The sequence below is a fragment of the Saccostrea cucullata genome, unplaced genomic scaffold (genome assembly GCF_032062105.1).
Source record: "Saccostrea cucullata isolate Sc308-1 unplaced genomic scaffold, CSIRO_AGI_Scuc_v1 ctg7146, whole genome shotgun sequence".
Lineage (NCBI taxonomy): Eukaryota > Metazoa > Mollusca > Bivalvia > Ostreida > Ostreidae > Saccostrea > Saccostrea cuccullata.
In genome coordinates this window covers 15,694-29,456 of record NW_026927595.1, presented here as the reverse complement: position 1 = coordinate 29,456, position 13,763 = coordinate 15,694, and the positions used below count along the sequence as shown (strand labels likewise).

Here is a 13,763-nt window from a genome sequence, read left to right as displayed (position 1 = left end):
TCTCGATTTTTTTATACCCATAGTGCATTGGCCTTTTTTGTTCAAAAATGTACTTAGTAGGCATCAAGCAAGGCCATTGTTTAAGCAAATGAAATGAAGAGCGAAATGATTATTAAAGTTAAACCGTATTGCTTACATTCAGGATGACAGGACCTCAATTTCACCATAGGTAAATTTATTACAACTCTTTATAGATATATCTTTGGTTTCCGGTTCCCAATATTTAAAAATAATCTTTGAGCTTCAGAATATTACGTTACACTCCTATTTTCTGTTTAGTTGGTGAAAACTCAACGCAAAGTTAACGTTCATGTGTTTATTTCAAAGATCTTATTAAAACATTTTTATAAAGACAATTTTACCCGGACTCGACTCTGCTATCTGCTCAGTTACAGTCGTCAAATAGTAATGGAACTTTTGAGAAATATATCTGATATATATTCCATTGCAAAAATGGTTAAAGTGTAGGATTTGTGAATAATTTTTTAAAATATTGCTGTTTTGACATTGCTGATGGTTTTGTACGGGAAAAGACAAAAATATTTGTTAAACAAATCTGCGGATTCAGAAAGTTTCCTCTTTCATTCTTTACAAACTGTGTGTTTATAGAATTTCTTATTTGCACCTCATAGATTCTGACAATTTTTCAATTGTATTTGTTGATTTTATTTGATTCTGTTTGTTTAATATGTGTTTTTCGCTACATTAATTGGTAGTTTTGCATGAACGATCGTGTCTCAGTCCATTGTCAATGTGCGTGATTGAGAAATTTTAACAATTTACCAAAATAAAAAAAAACCCACAATTAACAACTGCTGATACCCTTCTGATTATATATATTAAAGTGGACTAAACATAATAGCGTTCCTCAAATAAAGTAATTTCCATACATTGTTTCCGAGCACTCGTGGTCAACAAGACTTCCTACCTAAGAGTCAAGACCTTGCAGTACAACATGCGGACTTTATCATCACATTATGAATCATTTGACATATAAAATCACTAAGAGTGAGACAGCAAATTCACTTGCAATTTTATGTGATAAATTTCAATAAAACCTGTCACACAAAGAATCCATAGCGGCTTTGAAAACATTTTTCATCTCAATCCTTAGTAATAGTATCTCTTTCACACTTATAAAAAATCAATTCAGTTAACACCTTTTTATAAAACAAAGTTAAAAATAAAATATATTTCATGCTAAAATACCAGAATCTGTTTTTAATTAAGTTGTTAGAAATATGTTTTGTTAGACACCTACTCAAATATGCTATTGAAATAAATTAGCATGTATTAAGTTTCAGTCTTGATTCAATTTAGTGACTCGACAACAATCAAACAGATAAAAATATTTCATATTCATTCACTGTATTCAATTTTAGTAGAGAAAAAGACATTGTTATGCTACCTCCTATAATCTATACATCTGATCCCATTTCTAGTGATCCCAAGTATCCATGTCTTTGTCCTGTGTACAGGTTTTTTTGTGAAGACTTATTAAATATTTTTTTAGAGTTAGCACTCTCCTTATCTTGTTTTACATGGTCATTTTTAAAAATCTTTTTATTCTCTGTCACGCATTTTGATACATTTGTTTAATTCCCTGCTCCTAGGTTGTACATAATCCCCTTTACAATCTATTATCATTACCTTTCAACAGAGTACGGCGTGTGTAACAGAGAGAGAGAGAGAGAGAGAGAGAGAGAGAGAGAGAGAGAGAGAGAGAGAAAATGTGTATGCATTTTGGTGGATGGGTACATGTAAGTATATGTTGGTTGTAACTATATTCCTTGTTCGAATGGAAAGTGACAGAATGTGTATCCTGATCGATATCGAATGTCTTGATTCGTAGATATACTTTTCAAAACTATTACTTGTTGATTACTTTAATTTATGATTACATTTGAAACATCAAATGCTTGGAATTATAATTTATTGGGGATAATCGGCGAATAAGGTTCAGCCTTTTATTTATTTTTTTTATTCCCTTATGGCATGTATAAAATTCTGTCCAATTACCATGCAATGAAAGAATCTACAGCTAATACTATCCACCCGGAGTACTCGATCTCTGTGTGGTTATGTTAGATGGTTTGTTTTTCAGCCCTTTGATTGAATAATTGCTTATTAATAACAAACATAAATTATAAATAAAAGTATTTTATATATATAAAAAATAAATACTAAGTAGTTTTAATTACGTTTTAATACGTTCTTCATTTCTAATTAAGATATTTATCATTTTTTGATTTTATAAGATATGTTAACATGAATTAATCTCTAACATGGGTGTGCGCCAGATATCTATAAGAAAAAAGGTCAACAAAACTTTTAAGAAATAAATAACAATTTAAAAATTTTCAATAGGAGTTGAAGTGAATTGGTCACATGATCAAATCCTGTGAAGGCCGAAGGTCTTCTCAGAAGATCTGATCAAGTACCTACCCATTTCAATCCCATTGAAATTTGGAAACTTGTTATTTATTACTTATATACACATTTGGGATGTACAATTGAATATTTTCGGATGTAAATTATTGCACTAACCGTTGTTGTTAATTTTGAAAAATGATGCAAGATGTAAATCGGCTTGAAAATCGGTTACGCTTAGAATTGACCAGACTAAGGACTCTATTTCGATAGTAATATTTTTGAAAGGCTACTTGTGATTAGTGAAAGTGAACAGATTGTTGTCTGGGAATGTTTTTATTCGTAAACATTGATAATCAATTTTGAAAAGATACATGAAACACAAGATGTACCGGTGGATATTATTGCGCCGTGTAATTAGGTAACGTTTTGATCTATGACCTGTGAATAACTTCATACAGAATTGAAGATATTTGCTTTTTGCATGATGCCACAAATGCATATTTATTAAGTTAAATGACATGAATGAAATATGAATTACAGTGTATAAAATTTATTATAAACTTTGAAAAGGAGGCACATTTTTGTGAAATGGCGTATAAAGCACTGAAAAAATGCGCTGCTTTACAGAAATAAGGGTAAAATGTGAACATTTTGATAATTGTAAATTTACAAATGCATTGATTAAGAACTTGGTATTTGCAATTGAATCAATTAATACAAAAAAAAATCCAAAATCAAATGCCAATTATTTAATCTATGTTAAATTTAATGTTCCTAGAAAGTTTCTTTCAATAAAAAAGGATCTCAAAAGACAAATTGTAAATCTTTAAGTCTGGATGCCTTATAATCTACCCAAACAACAATTACACGTAGTTCATTTAAATAAGTATTTCACATGTAAATCTTTAAGTCTGCATGCCTTATAATCTACACAAACACCAATTACACATAGTTCATTAAAATAAGTATTTCACATGCAAATCTATTTAAAATAGGCAATTTTAGTTTATAATTGTTCCTATATATAAATATATAAAACTAAATAATTCTTGTAAATTTTCAAAGCTTTCATATAAACACGGTACCCCTTTCAGTGAACAGGTACTACTGTAACAGTGAATTTTCTTTTCCTTTCCTGGTTTTCAATATGATGCATTTGTCGTCTCTTGAAAACAGCAAATTGTTTTTATTAACGTTTATTAAGGGTCCTTCACACACACAAATTTTGTTCTCATATTATTGAGCATTATTTATAACACGCATGTCAACCTTTAAAAACTGGCTTGGAATTAAAACAAAATTTATACGGATTCTTTAACATAATAATTTCACAAATTTCAAGATATTTTTCCCAAGGCGTTTTCATAATCAGCACAAATTTTGCTTTACCTTTTCGTATATTTTAGAGCACTGATGTAGAAAAAAATATTTTCAAAATCTCTGGTATCAAAGTTTCTTTTTGCAGTTATCGTTCCTGTTGCTCGGGACTCAAGAACTTTGGCAAGTCTCCGCATACGTCACCATATTATACTTACTCATCATTGGCAACACTGACAGATATAAAAGGGGAAAATTAGAAATGAACACTACTCTATCAATATTCATAAACACACAATAAGATAATGGATAATTGAAACGCACGAATAAGTTTATGAAAAATAATATAAACTCTCAACACAGACTTTTTTGATATCCCTGAAAGTAGAAATAACCTAAAAGTTTCTCATCATGCGGGCACCCGTTGTTTACGAATTATTATCTAACATAATTTCAGACGTTTGTTGTTCTTTTATTGAAAAAAAAGAATATCTTTTTCTATCCGTCACTCCGTGACCATGTCATGTGTTCATTGTTTATTGTTAGGGTTTCACTCTCAGTGTACTGCATACTTTTCCCTTAGCAAAACCTTTATCTCTAAAGCTTTTGTAAGACTCTCTTACAAGCGGTGCCAGGCAAATCGTCATGTCACAAACTATATAAAACCGGAAGTAAAAGTTTTTTTCTCTATATACGTCACAAGTCGCATGGTGTGGAGGACCCTTAAATATGGAGACAACAAACAGTTATCAGGCTAAAAAGTCAATTGACACAAGGGAAATTGGGAGCAGAGCGAATACGGATCTTTTAAACAATAGACAAGGGAGCGGTCAGCATTCCTTGATGACGTCACCTTGCTATGTGTTACTTGTTCTGATTCCTTAGACGTCAGTGTCAATTAATAATAGAATTTTTAAGCAGACAAGTGAAAGATAAAATTTAAAAATATTAAGAATATTTTTAAAGGAAACGAATAAATTTGCTTTATGTATTTAGAACACAGTCATTGGATGAATGCTTTATAAGCTACGAACCTCATGTAAATAGTAGTTATAAAACAAACATTTTCTGTTATTTAAATATATTTGCATTTAACATTAAATATGAATTTCGATTCTACATGTTTGAATAAAAACATCATAAGATTTCAACCCAAAGGCATGCTACCATATAAAAGAACTAAGAACATCATAAAAATCACCAGAGGAAAAGTATAGTAAAGTTAATAATATTATGAAATTTTCTTGTAAAATGTTATTTAAAAAAATGCCACAATCATATTTCTTTCCAAAAATGTACAATATCATCTTCTCTGATTTGGTGAATATTTTGTGTTAAGTGTGATGGGCATGACATTGTAACTTTTCCTAGAATATCCTGCTCGAGAACAAAGCAATCCGGCAGATGACTGTATACCTCTTGATAAGAGCACTGATAACCAATTGTGAATCGACAGGGTCTCTGAAATGTTTCTGTGATTTCTTTCAATCTGTTTTCTATCAAATTCCTAATTTCAATAACAGTGCACCGTTGCATCTCATTTTTTCTGTGAAGAACCTGAAGCTGTATAGAGGTCTTTGTGACTGCCACCACTACTATGTGATCCTTATGAAGAAAACAAGCTAAGTTCTTATACAGGTATTCCCCTGAGCCATCAAGTAAATTGAAAGGCATTTGATCTGACATCATTGCAACAATCAATCGGAAATAATAGAAATATGGAAAAAACTGGAATTGGTACACTATCACGGTTGTTCTATTCTGCACTGTTTTGAAAAGATGTTTTCCCTTTGAGTCAAAGCTGCGTTTATTCATAGAAGGGACGTAATGTACTCGGGACCTAAGACAATAATAGCTTTTTCCTCGTGCCAGTAAACCAAGCCGTTCCGCGTACAGTAGTATATCCTCTTTATTCACATATACTGAAAATCTTTGTTCCCAAATTTCATTTAGAAGACTATCTTTTAGGTAGCCCGTTTGATTAAAATACATCCAGTCGTGGTTGTCTTTCAACTTTACCCAATAAAAGTGATTCTGGTCTGTGATTACATATTTAAAGGCGTCAACAAACCACTTGACATCGACGATAACAATATCTCGAAGTAATCTTTCGTTAAAGTAACCAATGACTCCGATATCGTTGTAAAATTTCATAAGGTCTTCGGACTCAGCAAATACCTTCTGATGATATAATCCACCCCTTTTAACAATTTTCACTCGCTGATTCAACAGACAACAAATACTGTCTCCATACCAAACCCACTCGGTTGGAATATTCACTATCCATTTTTCGCTTAAAGCCATAGAACAGATGCATTTTTCTAATTTTGCCAAAGGATCTAATTGTGGACAAAAATTAAACGGATATCCAGTAAAGAAACATCTTTCGTTTGATAAATGACGCCCCAAGTTTGAACCAGATGGTAAAAGATCAAGGATTCTTTGAAAGAAAGACGATTTCTGTAAAATAAAAAAAATAAGTCAAATACAATAATTACATGTTTCCAATTTCGAAAATGAAATGTAAAGGGAAATATACCAAGTAATATGATAAATCATTGTAGTAATGTGAAACTATGAGACAGATTTGGCATACATGCATTCTAATTAATGCACTTTTACACGGAGACTCAGAGTCTCCAATACCTCACTATTGCTATTTCAGCGCATACAATTTGTGATCGCGATCTAGCCGGGAGATTCTAAAAAAATAAACATGGATTAATTTTGACGACTCATCGATGGAAGTTTAATTATTGTTTGTTATCCAGTTATCTTTAACCAAGTGAAATATCACGTTTGTTTGAATATGGGTAACCTTCTGTTTCAAGCTGAGTTTATTGAGATATCGTGAAAATTTGGAGGCATCATCAAAAATCCTCTACTAATCGATCAAGAACCAGGAAGAGGCAGGAAAACATTAAACATATGTGAAAGTTTCATTACATACCCTAGATACAAGTCTGGTTATGTCATAAACTTAAAGTACGGCAGGCCTAGGGCCACATAAAGGAGTCGATGTTCAACCAACATAGGAATAGGGAAAATGTCTTTGAAATCTTCTCGAGAACAACAAAGTCATAATCAATAATATTGAAAAAGTATTCACGGATACTGTGGATTTATAGTTGTTTCAAATGGACTTTTACGAGGAGTGCTAATTTTTACAGTTGACGTTTTTTTTTTTACACTAGGGCTATATACGGTAGCTCTTTCGTGATATTAATATTTAGCATTTCAACATTGAATTAAACGAAAATAACGTGTTATTTCAATGCACATATAAGTTGTCCTTGATTGATTGATTGTATACTGTTTAACGTCCCTCTCCAGAATATTTCACTGATATGGAGACGTCATCATTGCCGGTGAAGGGCTGCAAATGTGGGCCTATGCTCGGCACTCAGGGCCATTGAGCAGGGAGGGATCTTTATCGTGCCACACCTGCTGTGACACGAGGCCTCGGTTTATACGGTCTCTTCCGAAGGACCGCCCCATTTAGTCGCCTTTTACGACATGCAAGGGTGTACTGAGGACCTATTCTAACCCGTTGTCTAAATTAAAGTTGTCCTTGAAGAAAACGACGACCACCCTACACTCAACTCCCGGTTTTCACATGTTAGTACACCTAACACCATACCTATGACCCCTAGAAAGGTTTTCTTAGGCATTATCAAATCTGTACTTCCGTACATCATACAAATTAAATGTGCAGTAAACTGTCAACTGTAGAAGTCAGTGCTTCTCGTTAAAGACCATTATGACCTCTGGGAATAGGACAGGGTCACAACTGCGGCCCCAATATTTACTAATAATAAACACTTTTAAAATATTTTTCTCAAGAAGATCTTATTCATTATTATCCATATTATTAAAGAAAGATCCTCAGGTGGTGTAGATTCAAGTCCTTCAAATTATCGCCCCTGGAAAAATTTATAAAGGAATATATAGAAAATATTTTCCTCTTAAAAAAATCTCAGCCATTTTAATCATGTTTATATAAAAGCAAGCTAAGATCTAGTAGAATCCAGTTTTTTTGTTGTAAATAATGGATCTCCCTTTCCCGGGATTGGGAGCACAATAGAGGGTCAGATTTAATATTAAGAATCATCTTAAGAAAAATTCTGCTCAAAAACAGTAATGAAAAAAAAGAGAAGCAAACATTAGAGTTAACCCTTTATAGAAAATGTTTTTATGTATAATGTAATAAAATGTCACATTTTAGTACGGCAGTCAGTCAATGTAATCTATCGTTTTTAACACTAAAAATTGACCTGCATAAAATAAGAGGAATCAAATTTTACTGGTGTTTAAAACAAGCAGATACTATAGAAATCAAACTGGGTACACATTAAAAAGTTAAGTAAAACTTATGATTCAACATTTTAAGTTTTGTAATATAGTTTGTTTCATCAGAATAGAATTTATTTGCAAGAATGGGATACCGGTTTTTTAAGGGGTTTCTAGATATCCTCTAGATATCGATAGTTACAAATTACCTTAAAGATTGTCAGGCAAAATAAAACTAGAGGTACTGTGAGCACTGAGTTCAATGAATGATACCCATATGATTATACTTGCAAAATTCATGCTTTGCTCTAGGAGACCAAAATAAGTATCAGATCAAAAAGTAAGATGGAAGGTACACAATGACATTATGTAATAAAGAACCCCTGAAAGTATCAACAAATTATTTCAGTGGTATAGGAAGTATTGTGGATAAGAGAAGGGTACACTTCAATATTATAGAAAGACTAGAAGTGTCCATATTTTCTCTCGGCAAAATCGAAATATTTATCTGATCGAAAAGTAAACTAGGAGATGTACAAGGACACTATGTAATAAAGATTCTCTAAGTCTTATAAAAAATTCATTCTTTAGCATAGGTGTATTTTTGCTGATAAGAAATGGTACCTCACAGCGTAATATACGGGCATACAGACAGACGGGCGAACGCACAGAAAACTTACTGCACATCTACATACATGTCACACCAACAACAATCTCCCAAAAGATCATAAGGCTACTGTGTACAATGTAAGATGAGTTTCGGGAACCAGGGTCTTTTTGTGTTTAAAAAAAAGTCATTTCGACTCCCATTTGACCCCCAGGGTGAAAACGAAAATTCAACAACCTTTTACACAAAGGCCAGCGGACAAGGTAACAAAAATATACCCGAACTTTCTTTAAAAAGTGCCCTTATGAAAAAGAACAGAAAGTAAGGCAAATGAATAACTTTCAATACAAATGTGCCATTTATTTCTCAACTTTCATTTTTTTCTTTCATTCATTCAACTTGTCATAATTCTTTAAAATACTAAATTAATAAATTTTGTTTTACATAATAACTCGTTCACATATTATATACAGATCAAAAGAAATCTAAGAAAAAAGCATTGATAATTTTAGATTTTTAAAAATGATTTTGTGAACCAGAGCAAAAACAGACGTGCAGCATTTCCTATCAAAATGAAATACCTTGCACATACATGATTGAACAGTAACAAAAGAAAAAAAATGTAAAATTTTATAAGATATTGATTGTTATAAGTATTCTTGAATAAAAAAAAAACAAACTACCATTTTCTGTGGTTCTGGAACTACGTCAAGATGAGTTGCTACTATGATAACAGGCGTGTCGCTATCACAGTACGTGTGGATCCATTTCAGCCAGAAAAGAAAATAATCTGTATAATTCAGATAAAAAAAAATATAAGACTTAAACATAAAGTTTATGAGTCACTCTTTCCTTCTACAATTTAACACAGTTAAATGCTATATAATTCAGAAAGAAAACATTTTTAAAATTACCTCCATAAGTATAATTATCGAACATTGTGCCATCTTGGTTGCAAAGAAAAGGGTCTACTTTCTCTTCAAGCGGTTTGGAGATGTCCACTACTTGTAGAAAAAAAGCTCTCTGTTGGAGATATACTTGATGGCAAGCGTAATATGCACACTGTCCCCCAAAATCCAAAACATTTAACAGAAGTTTCTTTTCTTTGATAGAATCTTTGGAACAAACTAAATAAAATAATAAAAGTCAATTACGGAACAGGAAATTGACTATCAAAATAGAGATTATCAAAGAGTGTGCATAATATTTATTTTAGACCAATCCACCTATAACTTGATACATTTGTATATCAAAAGCAGCGACACGATACCTTGGTTTCTACAGTCTCATTTCAACGACTGGTATCCACTTCCGGTAGTGGATTCGAACCTTTGAAGTAAGGATCAACTCCTAACGTTGCGAGTCTAGAGCAGATGCTCTAATCACTGTGTCATGCGAGTGACTATAAAGGCGATAATGATAATTAAAACCAGAGTTTCATTCGATCAGATTAGATCTTGACATTCATTTTGAAATATCCATTTATGAAATGAATTAATAAAACATATAACAAATGCTTTTCATAAAACTTTCTTAGTGAACTGTATACATGTATATTAAATACATCCAACTCCTTGGGATACCTTACTTCAGAATTGCGTCTATATTCTTAAAATGAAAATGAAAATATATGAGAACTCTTAGAATTCCGAACATTTTTCTGCTTGGCAACTTTTCAGAAGTCATAAAACAATACAAAAAAGGAGCAGAGCAAATACGGATCTACAAAACATCAGAGACGGGATTAGGTGTCATGGAGGAGTGAGCATTCCCTGTCGACCTGTCACACCCACCGTGTGCTTCTTGTCATGATCGGGAAATTACGGGAAAAGCTGTCGTCTTTTCAGTGTATCAATAATGGACTGACAGTATGAAAAACATCGATCATCATTTGACCAATGATAAATTGTATTTGCTGACAGGTCATTGTATCGATCGTCGAACTAACGAAATGATAAGTTTAAACGAGACTGCTAAAATTCTAAGTTTCATCAACCTGTTTGTCAATAATTTATCTCGTTTTAGAGATTGTTCATATGTAAAGGATGCTTAGGATCAAATCACCTGCGAGAAATAAACTCCGTATGAAGGTGATGAAGGTACCGTATAGCAGGTTATTTTAGCGGGGTGCTAATTTTGGCTTATTTTGGCGTTTTGATGGAGGACCGCTAAAATTTTAATAGCTAAAATAGTAAGTTCTCTTCTTAATGTTCATCTGCAAAGAATTGAATCTCTGTGTCCGCTAAAATAAATTACGCCAAAATTAATGGCATACCTTTGAGCAGGTAAAACGCCAAATTTTACACCCGCCAAGAAAACCCGCTATACGGTATATAGCTGCATTAGTAAGGGAAATGACGATAGAAAAAAGTTAAAGATATCGAAGAGCTTGATTGTTATATTATCATTAACGTTTTTTTTTTCAGAAAAATATCCAAATATAAAAAAAAGATGTGCCAGAATGTGTGGTATCTTTTATCTCAAGCTCGCCAGGATATATCGTGGAATGGAAACGACCATTGTTAACTGACAATACGTCGTCAACAATTGAAAGGTCGAGCTGAAGTCCACAGCAAGTTTTTTTTCTTTTCACGTATACGATTTTGCACTAAATTCTGCTTCGTGTGAATAAAAAACAGGCCTGCTACAGGCCTGTAATTACGAAACAGCATTAAGCGATATTTGGAAGGTAGTTTATTGTAAGGAATTTAATTCTGAACATATTCTGTCAGAAATGCGTATTTAATTAAGCACTTCGATCTTAAACATGCCAACCATGTACATAATTAAAAACACGGAAGTTTTTATTCAATACATTTTCTATATGATTATTGAATAATTGCACGAAAGAGTTTTATTTTAATATAAGAATCAATTTCCTGTCTTTAATCTGTAAATAGAATTCTGTTAAATAATAAAATGCATTTTTCACTGTTAAAAACTCCTTGATCTGCCTTTCACAGCACGTGAAATTCGTCATTTTCAACCAAGACCCAAATGACCTCAGGACTGGTTTCCGTAAATCCATCTCTTGTTAATCGAATTCTGTGGGTCAAAGTGGAGGATAGGTTCGAAGTGTTAAGAGTTGGGAAATAATGAGACTTTTCGAATTTCATGTATGTAAGCTTAAGTGAATGTGTAAAGGAAGTTAAGCAAGTTAAGTCATATCAGATCATTTATACTACTTTGCGAATAGTATTCCACTTTCAGGTGCCCTTCTTTATGCAGTAATATTTGTTTCTCACTTGCATATGGTTTTCATATCTCCCAACTATTTCGATACTCAACAGCATTAGTTATAACGACCTTGTTAGCAAATATAAGCAATCAATTTGTATTTTATCCGCTTATCATTAACTTTAATTCTACTGATTATTTTAAGCATTCTTAACTTTTTTTGCTGCAAGATTTCATAAGGATGCCACATTTCACACGCGTAACAATCAACGAGGAGCTACGTTTAACAGTTCAGTTCTCTTGAACGAGTCCATGCATGGTCCGTTTCAAAACTATCGACTTTTTGCTTCCTTGCTGTCCAGAAATGGACAAGTAACTAACAATGAATACTTAGCATTTTTCAATACATTATCGTTAAATATAAGTTTTTTTGATTCTAGATTATCATACTGTGCAAGATTTATCTCTGTATACATGTATATAGAATCTGTTTATTCTCTCAATGGATAGGGCATGAAGCACTTGACAAAGATCTTAAGAGGTCTGGACACAGATACTAGAGTTAATGTTTTCTCATGTTTTCTGTATAATATCATGACTTATATATTGCTGTGCATTTCACTCGGAAATATGATGAAGCAAACTTATTTAACTTGAATTTATTCAAGCTGCGAATTTCGTAATGCGTTTGTTAATTTAAAATAAATTTTATCCCTAATACGTAATTGAAAAAAGTAGTTTTGTTCTGTATTTATAAAAAATATTAAAACTAATCCAGAAAATTCATTTTAGTCAATCAGACTGAAAGATTTATACGTACTCTGCAAAATTACAGACGAACGCAAGGCAAAAACCATACCATACTGTAGCTCTAGATATTTTATAATTCAGTTTATTATAAGTGAATTGTGAGTTTAAAAAAAACATTAATTACCTTTAAGGGAAAATGACTGAGGATTAATTTCAAATAAATCTGGATGGATTTCTAATCCAACTGTAGAAGTGGTGTTGAGTAGTTCTTCCATTGATGAATCCTTAGACATCAGTCGCCTCAACAGGGTAGTCTTACCCGCTCCTGCACACCCTACAATCATTGCATGAGCCCTGCGGATGGTTTCGGTTCCTTTTGTAGTCTCTTGGAAGTACATTTTGGCGGTTTCATTATTCCTTTCTATTTAAAACAAAAGTTGGTCTTAGGGTTGGTCTTTGAATTTAACACAAAGCCCTTAGGCCACATCGCTAACCTTACCACTCTGGATAGATTTGACACAACATACCTCCGGGGACTAAAACATAATAAACGCTACTTAATGTACAAAATAAGAGTGTGTATGCGTGTACGTGCATTCTTACGCATGGAACTCTTCTTTTATCCTGTATTTGAAAAATGAACGATGCTAGTATAAAATCCAACATGGACTGCAAAATGTTCTTAGTCACATGCTTTCATTATATATTTTTTCTTCAACACACTCACTGTCAGACGTGTCCGTTAATGTTTAAATTTAGACGACTATTGATTCTTTATATTCTCGAGAAGAATATTTTTGAAAACAGAACATATATATTCCCTGTAAAGTTTCAACCCTCATGTGGGCTTGCCCTATTCCCGGGGATATGATATTCATTATCAAACTTGAATATTAGATGAAATCAAGCTTTCGTATCAATTAAATCTCTTCATGCCCAGTGGTCCTTAAGGAAAAGTGTTTTAAATGATGCCACCAAATTTTCACAATATCCTGTCTTTAAAGATGGCATGTACTTTCCGTGAACAAAATCGTTAATCCCCTTTATCCAAATATGTTTTGTGGCATTTTAGATGAAATTAACCTATTAGTTCATGAACATGAGAAGAAATAAAAAGATTTAAGTTAGCTGGCGACACACGGACAACAGACACTCCTCGATCAGAGAAAGCTGACGTAAGACTTTAGCTCGGGTTAGCTATTAATTGAGAGAGTGACGGAGAGTTTTTTCAGCTAATGGTGGCGAAGTT

The 13,763-nt window shown here is 32.7% G+C and overlaps 1 protein-coding gene across 1 annotated transcript; it reads right to left on the bottom strand.

Moving 5' to 3' along the window:
• Positions 1 to 4,965: 4,965 nt before the first annotated feature.
• On the bottom strand, positions 4,966 to 12,930 carry LOC134274893 (probable serine/threonine-protein kinase pats1). The gene is made up of 4 exons (XM_062757135.1): positions 12,699 to 12,930; positions 9,502 to 9,714; positions 9,271 to 9,377; positions 4,966 to 6,150 (listed from the first exon to the last, which is right to left on the bottom strand). Exons 1-4 carry the CDS (start codon positions 12,910 to 12,912, stop codon positions 4,966 to 4,968), a joined length of 1,719 nt encoding a protein of 572 aa, XP_062613119.1. The 5' UTR covers positions 12,913 to 12,930.
• Positions 12,931 to 13,763: the final 833 nt, after the last annotated feature.